Below are 14,285 nucleotides of genomic sequence, written 5' to 3'. Positions count from 1 at the left end.
ACTGGAGATAACACAGCAGATCTGCCAAGGACACAGGAACAATATCAAAGCCAGTTATTTCATCTTCTTATATTTTCACTCAGCTCGTTGTCCCCCACTACACCAGTTGCAGCAAGCTTACAGTGTTCCCTCCATTTCACACTGTTCTCTGATTTGTGCTATTTCTCTATTACTGCCTTTTTTCTTTCCTTCTCTTACCCAATACCCTTTGCTCTTACTATTACACCTTCCAAAGCCCAGAAATATGGTGATACCTTACTTGTACAAATACAGTGTGACTGAAGATCAGAGAGTGGAGCTTGGCACTAGCTAGCCATAGAGGCCTGGAGGTCTGTACAGACAGACAGGAAGCGAAGTGGCTGGGTGAAGAAAGGAATATAGGCAGGAGGAAACAGGAACTTGCTCCCTTTTCCACTGCCAAATTAGTGAGGTAAAGGTGGTTTTGGCTTGCTCCTTCTTCTCTCTGATCTTGCAGAATTTTCCCCTGTATCTGACTCCGGACTTTTATTATTAAGACCCATTAGAACTCATGATACACAGAAATGAACCTTGTTTATGGTTCTTAAGTACATATCTTACCCCTTCTTTTTAGTCTATTGTTACCCAAGATGCCAACATATTCACCGTCTCTTTTTCCTTGGCCTCTATTATTTCCGCTCCTATATGTTTCTTTCCATCAAACAAACTAATACTAACTACAAGTCTTTCCTTGATTGTTTACCTCTTTTTTCTTTACCTTTCCACTCAAACCTGTGATATCTAACAATGCCAATATTGTTGACTATTCATAGTGCTATCAGGGTCCCTTTACTCATTCAAACACAGGGAACAGAACAACTTACTCTGTAGCCATTGTGCAGATTTAATAATTCAAGAAGTCACTGAGGGACAGAGCTTAAATCACAACTGGTCTTCCTTACCAAGTAAATATTCCAAACATTCTACAATGGAAAGCAATGACCATGACAGAGTCACAGAGAGCTTGCACCTAAATCTATCCTTTCAGTCTAGGGCACGAATTGGGGTCACATATTAGAAGGCCAATGATTCTTTCAGATTAAGCTACATGTTTTCTATGTGTGACATTAATACTGATGAATCAATTATGTATAAGAAATCAACAGAAGGAAGAGTTAAAGGAAAACGCTACTATACTGGTGACTATAGGAGATGTGTAGTCATTGCTGAAGTGTTTCTCTTCACTCTGCTGACTTATTTAGGAGTTCTTCTGAGATATTTTCATTGCGACTGTCTTGAGTTCAGTGTATTCATAAATACCACTTTCACCCCTAGAGAGGGAAGAAAAATTGCTCATAAGCATGGTTATGCACTGCAGTGTAAGTCAAATATAATCCTCATAATTTTGTGCAAGTTTTTTCTTGCTTATCTGAGTAGGGACAATGTAAAATATTTATTGAACACAGTATAGTTCATATAGTTGCTAGCTTATCATAAGCTTTATGACCAAATATAAACTCTCCAGTGGAAAGCAATATTCTAAAATGTCTTTTATTTTAAATAATTGTGTACTTTGCTCATTTCCAGAAAAGGCATCTATTATTTACACTACTTTATTTGTACATAAGACCAACTGCTACATAATTCAAACTGGTAGTATTTTATTGGACCAATAAATAGGGAAGTGTAGTTCCCATTGTACTGTACAGTGACTGGAGTGCAACAGAATAAACCACTGGCTGCACTAGAGCCTGCATTCATCATCTGCACTGTCACAGGAGTGGTGAGAGGTTAGAAAATGACCAAGGTCTATTTTCAGTCAGGATGCTCGGTTCTTCTGAAGCTGTAGTTTTAACAGGATCTTTTGACTATGGGGCCAAACAAACACCTAATGTTTGTAGGTGGGATTTTTGTTTCTTCTTTTGTTTCTTTTTGTTTTGTTTTTTGATTGCTTGTGTATTTTTTTAAGGCAGAAAGAAACTTAAGATTGACCTGATCCAGACTTTTCATATTTTAACAGATGGTGATTTTCTCTGTTACTCAAAGTCCTATTATACACTTGAATTTTTTCAAATCAACCCCAAGTGACCAAAAGCTGAACTGAGTCCATCTGTAGATACCACAGTAACTTTTAGGGTTCTACCTGAGGCCAATTTTGGAAATCATGATATCTTTCCACCTGGTGGATGACTTAATTTAGAAAGACTACACTCAGTTGTATTCTGCATTGTTTGGATAAGATCACATTACATGTATACAGAACTATTCCAAGGATCATCAAACCTATGCACACACAGGTTTTCCAACGAGCTGGATTTGCTGATTCTCTACCAACCCTGCTCCTGAATCAGTTGTGCATGTAGACATACATGATGTCTTCTTCTTCACAGACAGCCATCAATAATCCCCTTACGTTGATTGTTTTGTGGATAATTTAAACTTCTGAAATTATCCCTTGAAAACCTCAAAAGCATGTTTTTCATCATAATTAAAGGGCTTCATCCAGCTGTCTGAAGTCCAACAAATGTATTGTTTTAATAAGTAGTTCATATCAAAGAGACAGACAAATTAGCTCATAAATTTGACCAAGTTGCTTCCCATTGTATTTAGGGTTACTAAAGCACTGGACACTCTCAGGAGAGTTCTAAATGTATTGTCACATCAAGGCTGACATAAGGCATCTTCCTCAGAAACCACCATACACATATTATTTTAACACAGACCACAAGAGCATCTATCCCCTTACATTTTTCCTTAACTAAGAAAAAATCTAAACATTTCTATCTCTGACTTCTAAATCTTCTGTATACAAATCCCTGGGACCTTCATCAAATGTTGATTCTGATTGAGCAAATATTGAGGGGCTCTAGTAAGGCTGCACATGGCAGTCTTGATTCTCATGGCAGTCCACACAATGAATAAAACAGTATGAGACTAAGCTATGTCTGCTTCATCCCATTGCCAAGAAATGAGCCTTAATGAAAGTACAGGGAAACCTTTGCTAAACAGACTTGAAAATATAATCAAGAAACTACAAATTCATCTGAGTTCTCTATTTGGGGTTCTTTGGGAACCGTTCCCAAATTTGTTAATTCTGCTTTTGAAAATAACTCATAACTCTTGGAAGGAGTCAGTAATTCTCTGGGGATATTTTGAAACAAGTGCCTTATTTAATAGATACAACATAGTTATTAGGTAGATTTCACCAGAAACATATCAGTTTTAGATAAGACAACTATAATTTATTTAAGAGGTATATTCAAATATTTAAGATGTTTCAATACTTATTTACATGCATCTCAATATTATAAGTTTACCATTAACCTGCTTTCTGAGAATGTTTCCCAACTAGCTTCTATTCACATATACCATAGGCAATCCTAAAAACAGGCAGTAATTTAGTTACCAAGGTAAGAGGCAGGGTGCTTAGAATGGCCATGTCTGGGTAGTAGGAGCTAAATAAAGTATATTCCATCTGTTATTACTTTTCTGTGCTTAGGGAGTACTTCCAACATTTAAAAAACTAATTGGTACTAAAATAGATGGAATTTACCCCCCCCCCAAGTAGTAAAAACAGAACAGTTTCCTGGGAGTGCCTATCCTTATCACAAAATATGTATTTATTGTAATATAAAGTTTAACTTACATTTCTCTCCCATTTCCAGACATCTTGAATCCTCCAAAGGGGCACTGGACACTTAAAGCCAAATAGCAGTTCACCCTAAAATAAAGAAGAGGTGGCTAATATAGATAATACTTAACTCTAATTTCTAAGCAAGAATTTAAAAATTCAGAAATCTCTTTAAGAACTCCTTTGTTTCAATCTAATATGATAACTGAGATTAAAAGCAGCACTAAACTTTAGAATGCAGAAAGCACCTATATATTACCTAGAAATAAATGGTACAACTATGATTGTGGCTTACAACTGCCTATAACTCCAATTCCAGCAGATTCCATACCCTTTCCTGGCTTCTGCATGCACCAGGCACTCACATGGAACACAGACATACATGCTTTCAAAATACCCATAAACATAAATTAATTTTAAAAAATAATTAAATAGCACCATGTCTGCAGATGTAGACTAGTGATCCCACCCTCTCAGGAACATGTTGCAAGAGGATGAGAAGTCCAAGGTTAGTGTGGGCCACTGAGTGAGTTTGAGGCCAGATTGAGAAATGGAGTTCCTGTCTTGGATTATAAAGAGTAAAGCAGACTGGGATAGAGCTCACAAGTAGAGCATGTGCTCTACCATAGGTTTGATTTCAAGTATGGCAAATGATAGTAACAGTAATACATCTAGTGTAGATAAGGTACCAATATGCATTCTCTAATATATAGTTGGTAATAACAGAATTTTTCTTTCATCCTTGTTTATATCAGAGTGCCAAATGCCCTGAAATTATCTAACAATACATATAAATCAAACAGCCATAAAATGGTCACTATTCTACATTAGTAACTGGGAAAACTGGAAGAAGGTAATTTGTTTTGATTTTTTGTTTACAGAAACTACTTTTCTACCAGGTCAGATAATTTCTATGAATATCAAGTCTGAAGGGGCTCAACTCAGTCTGCCCGTGTGGCTGATGCAGAAGGGCACACCTTACTTCAGATGCACTTACCATACTATCCCAGCCTGCAGAGCAGAAGACAAAGTGATGGCCTTATCCAGGTCTTTTGTGAAGACTCCTGCTGCTAGGCCATAGCTAGTATTGTTTGCTCTCTTGATGACATCATCTATAGATTTAAACTTCATGATCTGCTGCACTGGTCCAAATATCTACACAAGAATGGCACAAAAAACAGGATAACATTTCATATGCTTTAAATGCACTACATATGCTTCCCTACATTCTACATGGGCTAAGGTGCTGTCCCTTCCCTTCAGATCTACGTGTAAGGATCAAAACAGGTGGCAATGGCCAGTGAACAGGGAAACATATTCTGATCATGTGTGATTTTCTCTGTGGAGCAGACACCAATCCCCATAGCAGTATCTAGCCTTACATGCTGTGACAGAGCTGCTCAAAATGTAAGAACTGAACATCAAATCACTAAGTACATGATTTCCTTGGAAACATCTTAAACCTTAAGCCTAGTTTTCTTCACTATTCTAGGTAATGCACAAGGCAGCATGACCGAAAAAGCAGTGCTTTGCTCTGATAGTAAAAAATAGACAATGATTGAGAACAATGTTTATGCTTTAAATACCACTGTATCATTGATTCAAATATCATCCATTTTACTGTATCTGGATATTTATATAATAATAAAAAACAAGCTAAAACAGCACAAAATTTTTATTCAGATTTTACTAGTCACCTAATAATCTACAAAATTACCAAAAAGTGAAAAAATAAAAGAAGACTTATTACTGGAAGCCTAACTCCAGAACCTATAGGAACAGAAACCTGTAGTCTCTGTAGTGGCTAGAGTCACAGGATAGGGAACAAGAATCACAACTTTTCTAACCCAGTGTGAGCCAGCCTTTCATTTCTACTGGAGTCTAGTTACTAAAATCCAGTCTGTGTCTCACCACCGCCCCCCCTCAGATAATAAGAAGCAGCTGGATTTTCACATAGATATGAAACTACTATATTTTGGTAAGGTATTTGTCAAAATGAAATAAAGGGCTTTTCTGGGTGCTAGTACAATTTCCTGGGAAATGGGAACATGGGTTGGCAAAAACTTTCAAGCCTCAAATGGTTTTCTGGTTCCAAGTTAATTTGCGTGTCATGAGGCATTAGTGGCCACTCCCTGAATGTTGGGGGCAGACCCTAGGGTTCTAATTTCTGCCATGATCTCATAATGGGGAATCTTTACAGTGTTCACACTGTAATTGGAATGCAGGTGGAGCAGGACTATGGTGGGTTTGCTCAGAGTAGCAACAACTTAGCCAACACAGTATGGGCTTCAGGCTCCTACTCTGAAGCAGCAAACAAGATATTAGTGAGTATATTACAGGAGCACAATAAATGCTTTCCTGAATGAAGATTATTTTCTACTTTCTTGTCATTTGTATACATGTTAACCAAAATTTGTAAGAACAATAGCTCTGATCAAAGAAGAATTGGCCGATAAGTGTAGCAATTCAAATGCAGTTGAGGAGTAAATTGATGCAGACAACCTAAGTATGGTGGATGATCCAAATACATTTGATTTATATTTCTGTTCTTTATATTCATTTCCTCTCCTGACAAAGCTAATAGTCTCCTTTTCTCTTTCTTTGTCTACATTATGGGGGTAAAGAAAACAACCTCTCGAATACTCTGCCATATCAGGGACATGTATATAGATATATTGAATGTTTAAATTATGATTCAGTGCCTTTGGGTTACTGTATCTTCTTGTAGTACATGACACTTTCATTGTCCAAGGCAAGTGCTCATATCTCTGCATATAGGAAAAAGCCCTCAGACATGTGATGTATATTTGCTACCATTTTAATCACAAACTAGTCTCTCGTAATTATACATTGAATATCTGGGTACCACTTTATTGACACTACTTAGATTGCACTCCCCAGGATTCATCCTTACTTCCCTTACATAGCTGCTCCACTCTGTCTCTGTGAGGTTGACTTTTTACGCTTTTTAAAAAATAACTGAGATCATTCATTGCATGTTGTTCAATGCCTAACATATGTAATACAATATGTACACATTTATTCTTGTTTTTACAAATAACAGAGTCATTTCCCATTCCTTTAAGTCTGCGAATGAAGCACCTATAGAAGTTGATGTGGACTTTGTGCTGTGTTTGATAGAAACTGTTTGTAGCCCATTGGATTCCTCACTGATCAGTCTTGATGGCAAATTGCTTTAGACTTTATCATCAAACAATTTAGGGGAATGCTACTCAAGGAGCTGAGGGTTTTAGGGGGGCACACGGGTTACACACGGAAGAACAATGCAAGGCAAGAAACAGAACCACATGAAACATTACCTCCTCCTTAGCAATGCGCATGTCATCAGTAACATTGGAGAACACTGTGGGCTGGACAAAGTAGCCCTTGTTTCCCCAGCGTCCACCACCTAACTCCAGTTTGGCTCCTTCTTTCTTCCCACTCTCAATCAGTTGAAGTATTTTATCATGTTGTTCCTTGTCAATCTAGTTGAAAGAAATCACAAAAAAGAGCACAGTAAAGATAACATATTGTAAATGAGGGCTTCAAAATTCCAGGATATTCATACTAAATCTAATGTTTCAAAATAGGTGACAGATACTCATCTCATTCTTCAGTGTGTTTCTTTCTCATGAATTTTTAGGAGAGAGCTCTTAAGAGTATTTAAATTGAAAGTGTCCCTTGTCATGACTTAAAAAATGTCATTATTCATATTCTTGGACTCCCCCAATCTCCTCAATCTTGTTTGGATCAGAAGAGATTCCATGGCATGCTTTTCAACTGCACTTATCTCAATTTCAACATGCAGGTTGTATAAATGCTAGTTACAATCAGTTATAATTTTAGAAACTTTGGCATTGTATATGGTGCCATCTTGCTATAAAATCTTCCATGCACATCACTCAAAGGGATATTCCCCCAAAGAAAATCTCTTCTTTTTTAGGCTATTATAGGATTGTAACTTGCTTTCTTGGACCTCCATCCCCCAAATCATGACATGGAGACTTATTATTAGCTATGAATGCTCAGTCTTAGTACAAGCTTTTTCCCCTAGTTCTGTTAACTTATATTAACCTGTTTCTCGTCATCTACATTTTCCTTCAGAGTTTCTTACCTTCTTTCATTTTATATATCCTATTTTCCTGCTTCTCCAGTGTCTGGATGACTGGAGACTGCCTGGATGGCTGGTCCCAAGAATATCTCTGTCTTTCTCCCTTGTTCTGAAAATGAACTAGACCAAATCCTCAAAACTCACTATCAGTTCTTGTTTCAAGTTTATTTCCCAAAGTAAAGAGTTTCCCTATCTTTTACCAGAGAACACAGTCAGTGACCATCCAGTCCTTGAATATTTTCTAAAGGACGAGTCTGAAGGTGTTTGTTTGCTGGGAACTTTATAAGAGCAATGGATTCAAACTGAATAGAACTTTATATTCAAATGCTATGGTACTGACAATGGCTCCTGCAGTCAGCAACTTGGGCATCATATTATAGTTAAAATGTGCTTCGTGGACCCCATGATTGAGGTACCAAATGAGTGGGTGAGTTAAATCCACAGAAAAGACCAAAGGATACAATATTGAGGCATATGACTAATGGCAAATTTCAGTATGGTTTATTCAGTACGTTTCAGATTGACTAGTGATGATCTTGTCTTCATCAATCTATGACCCCACTCAATAATGTTTGTGTGTACCAGAGGCCTTTATTACTTCCTGGACCAGTCTAGAAAATTTGATGGGTCATGATGTTGTTATAATGGTCTCAAAATATATACTTCAATTTTTGAATATACAATTCTCTTATTTCTTAGAGTTGATGTGTTGATAATCAGATAATTTGAAGAAACACAGCATTATTTGTGGAAAGACCATATTTGACAACCATAGTCCAACAAGACCATTGAGAATGGATGTTAAAATATATTAATTCAATTGAGAAGTCTACAATACAGCCCCTTCACCATGTCTCAGAAACATTGCAAAATGGGAGCCAGAAAATTTATGAGTTTATAGGAGAACCAGCATGTCTGCTGTGAGAGAGTGTCTTCTAGAAATCCCAACAATATGTTCACCTAAACAAGACCCAGACCATGATGAAAGCAATTGACAAGATGACATGTGTTGTGCAATGTTTTGTTTGTGTTCTGACAAACAAAGCTTGCTTGGAGTCAGACAGCAGAGCTAGCCACTAATTAATGATAGAGCTCTAAAGAATTGTACAGAGAGGAGACATGAAGTGATAAGGTGGGGTGGAGACAGGATCTTGGCTCTTTTTGTCAGAGGAAAAAAAAAGGTAGGAAATTACTGTGGCTGCTCTGCTGCTTCTCTGGTCTTTCAGATTTTTACACTAATATCTGACTCCTGGTTTTTCCTGATAAGATTAATTAGATTTATGCTTCAGATATGGATGGAGAAAAATCACACAATACTCTACACCAGAGGAAGAACTATAGGAAATTAATAGCTGATGACACAGGAAATCAATTTTGTCAGAGAGAAACCCCTGACAGGTTACCCAGTCCCAGATAGTAAACAACACCAAATTCTCTTGACAAGATATGTTTATGCATAATATGTAGATATGTATGTAGCAATAATTAAAGAAGATGTCATTAACTTGAGGTGGAGAAGAAAGGCAATGGAGATGGGAAGAGGGAATAACTGAAACCTATTCACATCAAATTATAAAATGTTCAAATTAAAGAAAAAAACTAATTCTTTCTAAGAGGAGAAGGTTGACTATTACCATGCAAAAAGGCATTTAGTTTTTTTATTTAGTAGACATTTATGAATATACACCAAAATCAGCATGGTGTTAGATGTGTAAATATACCACATTGTTTGTCTCATTACATTGTGTGGTGAATCCTTGAGACTGATAATTCTGTGCTCTCATGACTGGCAAGGAAATTGAGTAAAGGAAAGGTCAAATTTCTTTTTCAAATGAAAATACTTTTTCAAATGAAATCCAAGTATATGTACATATATGCATATGTATGTGTATATGAATGAAGTAAAAAACAAAAATCTTCATAAATGAATTATTCCTATATAAACTCTAATATGTAGTATCAAATAAGTAACACGCCTATTACAAATGCTGAAAAACTCAAATACAATAAGTTAATTGTAAAAATAAAAAGAAGGTAATCATAAAAAGAACCCCCAAAATTGTGGAAATTATTTTTCCTATACAAATATTTATGGTTTTTGTTGTCTCCATTCCTATCTGATTGCGATACAGTATGTGCTCCCAAACTCTGTTTAAAAAGACTTGGTGACTCAACCACGATCAGATGAGATACTAGTCAATTAACTTGATATCTCTTCCCAAAAGCTCTTTATCTTTTTTTTTTCTTTTCTTTTTGATTTTTTCTAGACAGGATTTTTCTGTGTAGCTTTTTGGAGCCTGTCCTGGAACAAACTCTTGTAGACCAGGCTGGTCTCAAACTCATAGAAATCTGCCTGCCTTGGCCTTCCAAGTGCTGGGACTAAAGGTATGTACTATCACCACGCAATATAAGCTCTTTCTTATTAGAGAGAGAGAAGCATTGAGATGCCTGGTACTTCCTCTTATGTTGGTCAAATTCCCAACATGTCCACAGAAACAGCTAATCTGAGCAAGTGGGAGCTCATGGACCCCAGTCTGACAGCTGGGGAACCAGCATAGGACCAAACCAGGCCCCCTGAATGTGGGTGTTGGCTGGGAGGCCTGGGCAGTCTATGGGGCTTCTGGCAGTGGAACCAGTATTTATCCCTAGTATATGAATGGACTTTGGGAGCCCATTCCCTATGGAGGGATACTCTCCCAGCCTAGATACACTGGGAAGGCCTAGGTCCTGCCCCAAATGTTGTGACAAACTTTGATGATTCCCCCATGGAAGGGCTCACCCTCCCTGGGGAATGGATTGAGGTAGGATGGGGAGATGATTGGGGAGCATGGGAGGACAGGAGGGAGAGGGAACTGGGATTAGTATGTAAAATAAGGTTGTTTGAAATTTAAATAAAAATTTATTAAAAAATTCCCAGAGTGCCTGCCTGTTTTTACACAGACTGCCACAATCAGCTATGCACTCACAAAGACTGGATCCCTGTGCTAATCAGCTAGAAATTGGGATTGTGTCCTCTGAACTTCTATGATTCAAGATTTTAAGTCTATTTTAATGTATTCTTCTTAGGAGTTATAAAATACTGAAACTTACTTTTTGAGGCTATTGATTTCTTTCTAGGCGAAGGAAATTATTGGTCCTTGTTTAGTATTATGTATTACAGATACCAATGGCTACTCTTTTTCCTTACTGTTCTCTAAGTATGCAACACTATGTCATCAGTCTAGCCAGGACCTTCAAAAATATATCAATACATCAGAGAAACTGAGGACCCTACAGAAAGTTGGGGAGTGCTGTACTGCTTATAGAATGGCAGCTGAGATAAAGGATTGCTTATAAAGGAGAATATACAGATATGCATACAAACTTCCAGACTAAAAATTGTATGTAGGAGTTAAGATTTTACCAATGAAAGAATGCAAAAAATGATAGGATTTTTAAATTTTCCTTCTTTCTGGTGTGTCTATGTGAATGTGGTATGTAGATGTGTGTGCTTTCATGTATGTGAGTATAGGTAGGTGCAAAGGCATGTAGAGGTGCATGAAGCTGCATGTGGAAAAAGTGTATACCGGTGCATGTACTTGGATGTACATGTGTGTGGATGCCGAAGGTTAGCACCGAGTGTCTTGCTCAATGGTTTTCAAGCTTTTCTACTGGGGAAGGCTCTCTCTAACTAGCCAGTTCACCCTTTTTAACACTGGGATTACAGATGGACTCCTGCACACACCCTACTTTTATGTGGGTGTTACAATCAGAACTCTGGTCTTTGGGGTTGTGTGGCAAATGGTTTTATGTGTTGATCCATCTCCCCAGACATTCTTTCCATGCTTAATTCTCACCATGACTCCTAGAATGTTTCAAGATGGAAAAAAAATAGCCAACACAAAACAGAATGATGTTCAAATCACCAGATCAAAATAATATCAGCCACCCATGAGCATGAATAGGAAGTTAATCTTACTCAACCAAAATTAGACCTGAAAAGATTAGTTTTGACATCCAAAATTCTCACCTACTGTTTACTCACCTGAGGACCTTGATTTATTCCTAAGTTCAGAGGATTTCCAAGAACGTATTTCTTAGCTCTCTCAACACTCCTTTTCACAAACTCATCATAAATTGACTCCTCAACAAAAAGCCGGGATGCTGCCACACAAATCTGACCCTGGTGGTAGAATACTCCTTGGTGTGCAAACTCAACAGCATTGTCCACTGAAAAAGGGAACATTATCAGGGAAAAAGGAACATTTTCTAAAGAATACACACATACACACACACACATTTTTCAGATACAATATGATCATAGAAAAAAATAATCAATCATCAATCATCTGATGAGATCTAGACTCAATATATTCCACTGCTTGGAAGCCAAGTAACAAATCAACATGGAAATAATAACACGAGAACTCTGAAGAGATGTCTGTTATGCCTTTCTGAAGAACGTAGATTTGATTAGAAGATCAAGTATCATTGCAAATAATTTTATAACTACTTCTATTTTATAATTCTTCAGGCAATTGCATTTCTTTTAGGTGTCAGGCTTTAACTAGCTGACAAGATAAATCTGAATAATCTACTGCCTTTAATAATTTCAAAACATTATTGAATATTTTGCTCAATAGAAAAAAATGTTATCTTTCTGAAAATGACACTTAAACAACTAAAATTCACTACATTAGAACAATTCACCTCCCCCATTCCTTACTTCAGGAAAAATTGTCCCAAAATATAACTAAAGCCTAAATCATACTAAACTCATAGTTTAGATGGTCCAATGTGCCTAGAGATTTGTATTGGAATATTGAGAATTCTAAACAAAAAGACTTAGATTTTGGTGTGTGTGTGTGTGTGTGTGTGTGTGTGTGTGTGTGTGTGTGTGTGTGTGTGTGTGTGTTAATTTTATAAATGAGGAACACTCAGTTTATGATTGTAGAAATTGCATGTAAATCTGTGAGCTAACAGTAGTTATTGAAAGTGTAATGAAGAGAGTTTACAAAGTGACAAACTAGGAATCATGCTAACCAAATAGTAACTTGTAATATTTCTAGTAAAGGTCCCAATAGTGACAACAGTGAATTCCATGGACCTTTTGTTTACAGCTTCATTTTAAGTATGAGCCACTGAAGGACTGGTTAAAGGGATTCTTCACCACAACTTTCAACTAAATTGCTACTGTTTAGGAAGTAACATGAGGATTCTGTTTGGTAATAAAATAAGAATGATCTGGATCATTATTAATAAGGTCACATCAAAATGATAAACTACCCTTAAAATGGAAAGAGAGAGAGAGAAATGATTTAACAGGTTCAATTTTCTTCTGGCCCTTTCCAGGTGAATGATCCCGAGTGAAGGCAGAGGAAAAATAGGAACTTGCTGGCAACCAGGCTACTTTTAGATCCAAATGTCTCAAGTATCTTGTGTCCTCAATACAATTAAAGGTATGGAATTATCAAAACCATATCATATATTCTAGATGCAATCCATTTATACTATCTCAGATTGCCACTGGGAAGTAGCAATCTATTCCAACCCAGGACAAAATCTTCTCTGTGTTTGTCAGCTGTGTGCTATAGGATCAATTTAAAAGCATTCCAGAATCACCACAGACTCTAGTAAATTCCTTTTTACTTTGAAGCAAAGTCACATGTGAAAATCCAGGTGAATGTGTAACATTACCAAGCATCAGGAGGAAGAAGGTGAGATGCTAGCAAGGGACTTATACTCACAGTCAGCATCTGCAAACACAATGCAGGGGCTCTTTCCCCCAAGTTCCAGGGTGACCCTCTTCAGATTGCTTTTCCCTGCAGCTTCTGTGATTAATTTGCCAACCTGAATGCCAACATTGCAGAGGAAGAGGCTTGGTTTGTTTTCTCATAGATGGGTTGTTGTAACACTTTCCATTTATAGGACATTTGAATCACCATTTAACTTCATTTGGAGGAAACATGAAATGATGCTATTCAAGACCTGGCACCTTCAAATATAAAAGCCTCCACCATCAAGTCTGCAAATACGAGGCAAATCAGAAAGTGTTCATGGACAAATGTGAGTGCTGACTTCGTGTCTGAACAGATAAGTTATTTTTTTATTTTCATCAGAATGTCCTCTCTGTATTTGATCAGAAATACTCCCAAACACCTCATGTATTGACTGACTTCTAATCCCTCTAGTGATATCCAGGGAACTCTGTCCATCCAAAATAGTATTCTCTTCATCACCTAAATCTCAGCTCTCTTCCTCTCTTTCTATACCTTCACAGCTCACACTGCCTCCTGGTTGGTCCTTTACTTGGGATCAACTCTTCACACAGACCCTCCTTGAGCCTTGCTCTGACGAGATGGACATTACTCTTTCCTCCTGGTCTCCTGAAGCTCATAAAGATATTCCTGAGTCTGCCTCAAATGGTGTCACATATGTATGTCTGTGTAAATCTCCTAAAAACACAGTCACTGCCTGTTTCTCAACCTATTTATCACACTGTCCTCATTCTTAATCACCTCCCTTCCTCCCCACTGCTCCCAGGCCACATCTCCCACCACTCTTCTCTTCTCAAACACATTTCACTTTGCACAGAAAAAGAAACTG

At 37.3% G+C, this 14,285-nt stretch overlaps 1 protein-coding gene across 1 annotated transcript in view; it reads right to left on the bottom strand.

Moving 5' to 3' along the window:
- Positions 1 to 1,216: 1,216 nt before the first annotated feature.
- The window catches only part of LOC100761706 (retinal dehydrogenase 1), a 34,089-nt gene continuing 21,020 nt past the window's right edge, over positions 1,217 to 14,285 (bottom strand). Inside the window, exons 8-13 of the mRNA XM_027406542.2 lie at positions 13,427 to 13,529; positions 11,725 to 11,909; positions 6,910 to 7,074; positions 4,587 to 4,744; positions 3,605 to 3,679; positions 1,217 to 1,289 (exon numbers count right to left, since the gene is read on the bottom strand). Coding sequence (XP_027262343.1) covers positions 1,217 to 1,289; positions 3,605 to 3,679; positions 4,587 to 4,744; positions 6,910 to 7,074; positions 11,725 to 11,909; positions 13,427 to 13,529 — 759 coding nt within the window. The remainder of the gene's footprint in view (positions 1,290 to 3,604; positions 3,680 to 4,586; positions 4,745 to 6,909; positions 7,075 to 11,724; positions 11,910 to 13,426; positions 13,530 to 14,285) is intronic.

Source organism: Cricetulus griseus, chromosome 3 (assembly GCF_003668045.3).
Source record: "Cricetulus griseus strain 17A/GY chromosome 3, alternate assembly CriGri-PICRH-1.0, whole genome shotgun sequence".
Lineage (NCBI taxonomy): Eukaryota > Metazoa > Chordata > Mammalia > Rodentia > Cricetidae > Cricetulus > Cricetulus griseus.
The sequence above is the reverse complement of the archived record's forward strand: the minus strand, read 5'-3'. Positions and strand labels throughout refer to the sequence as shown.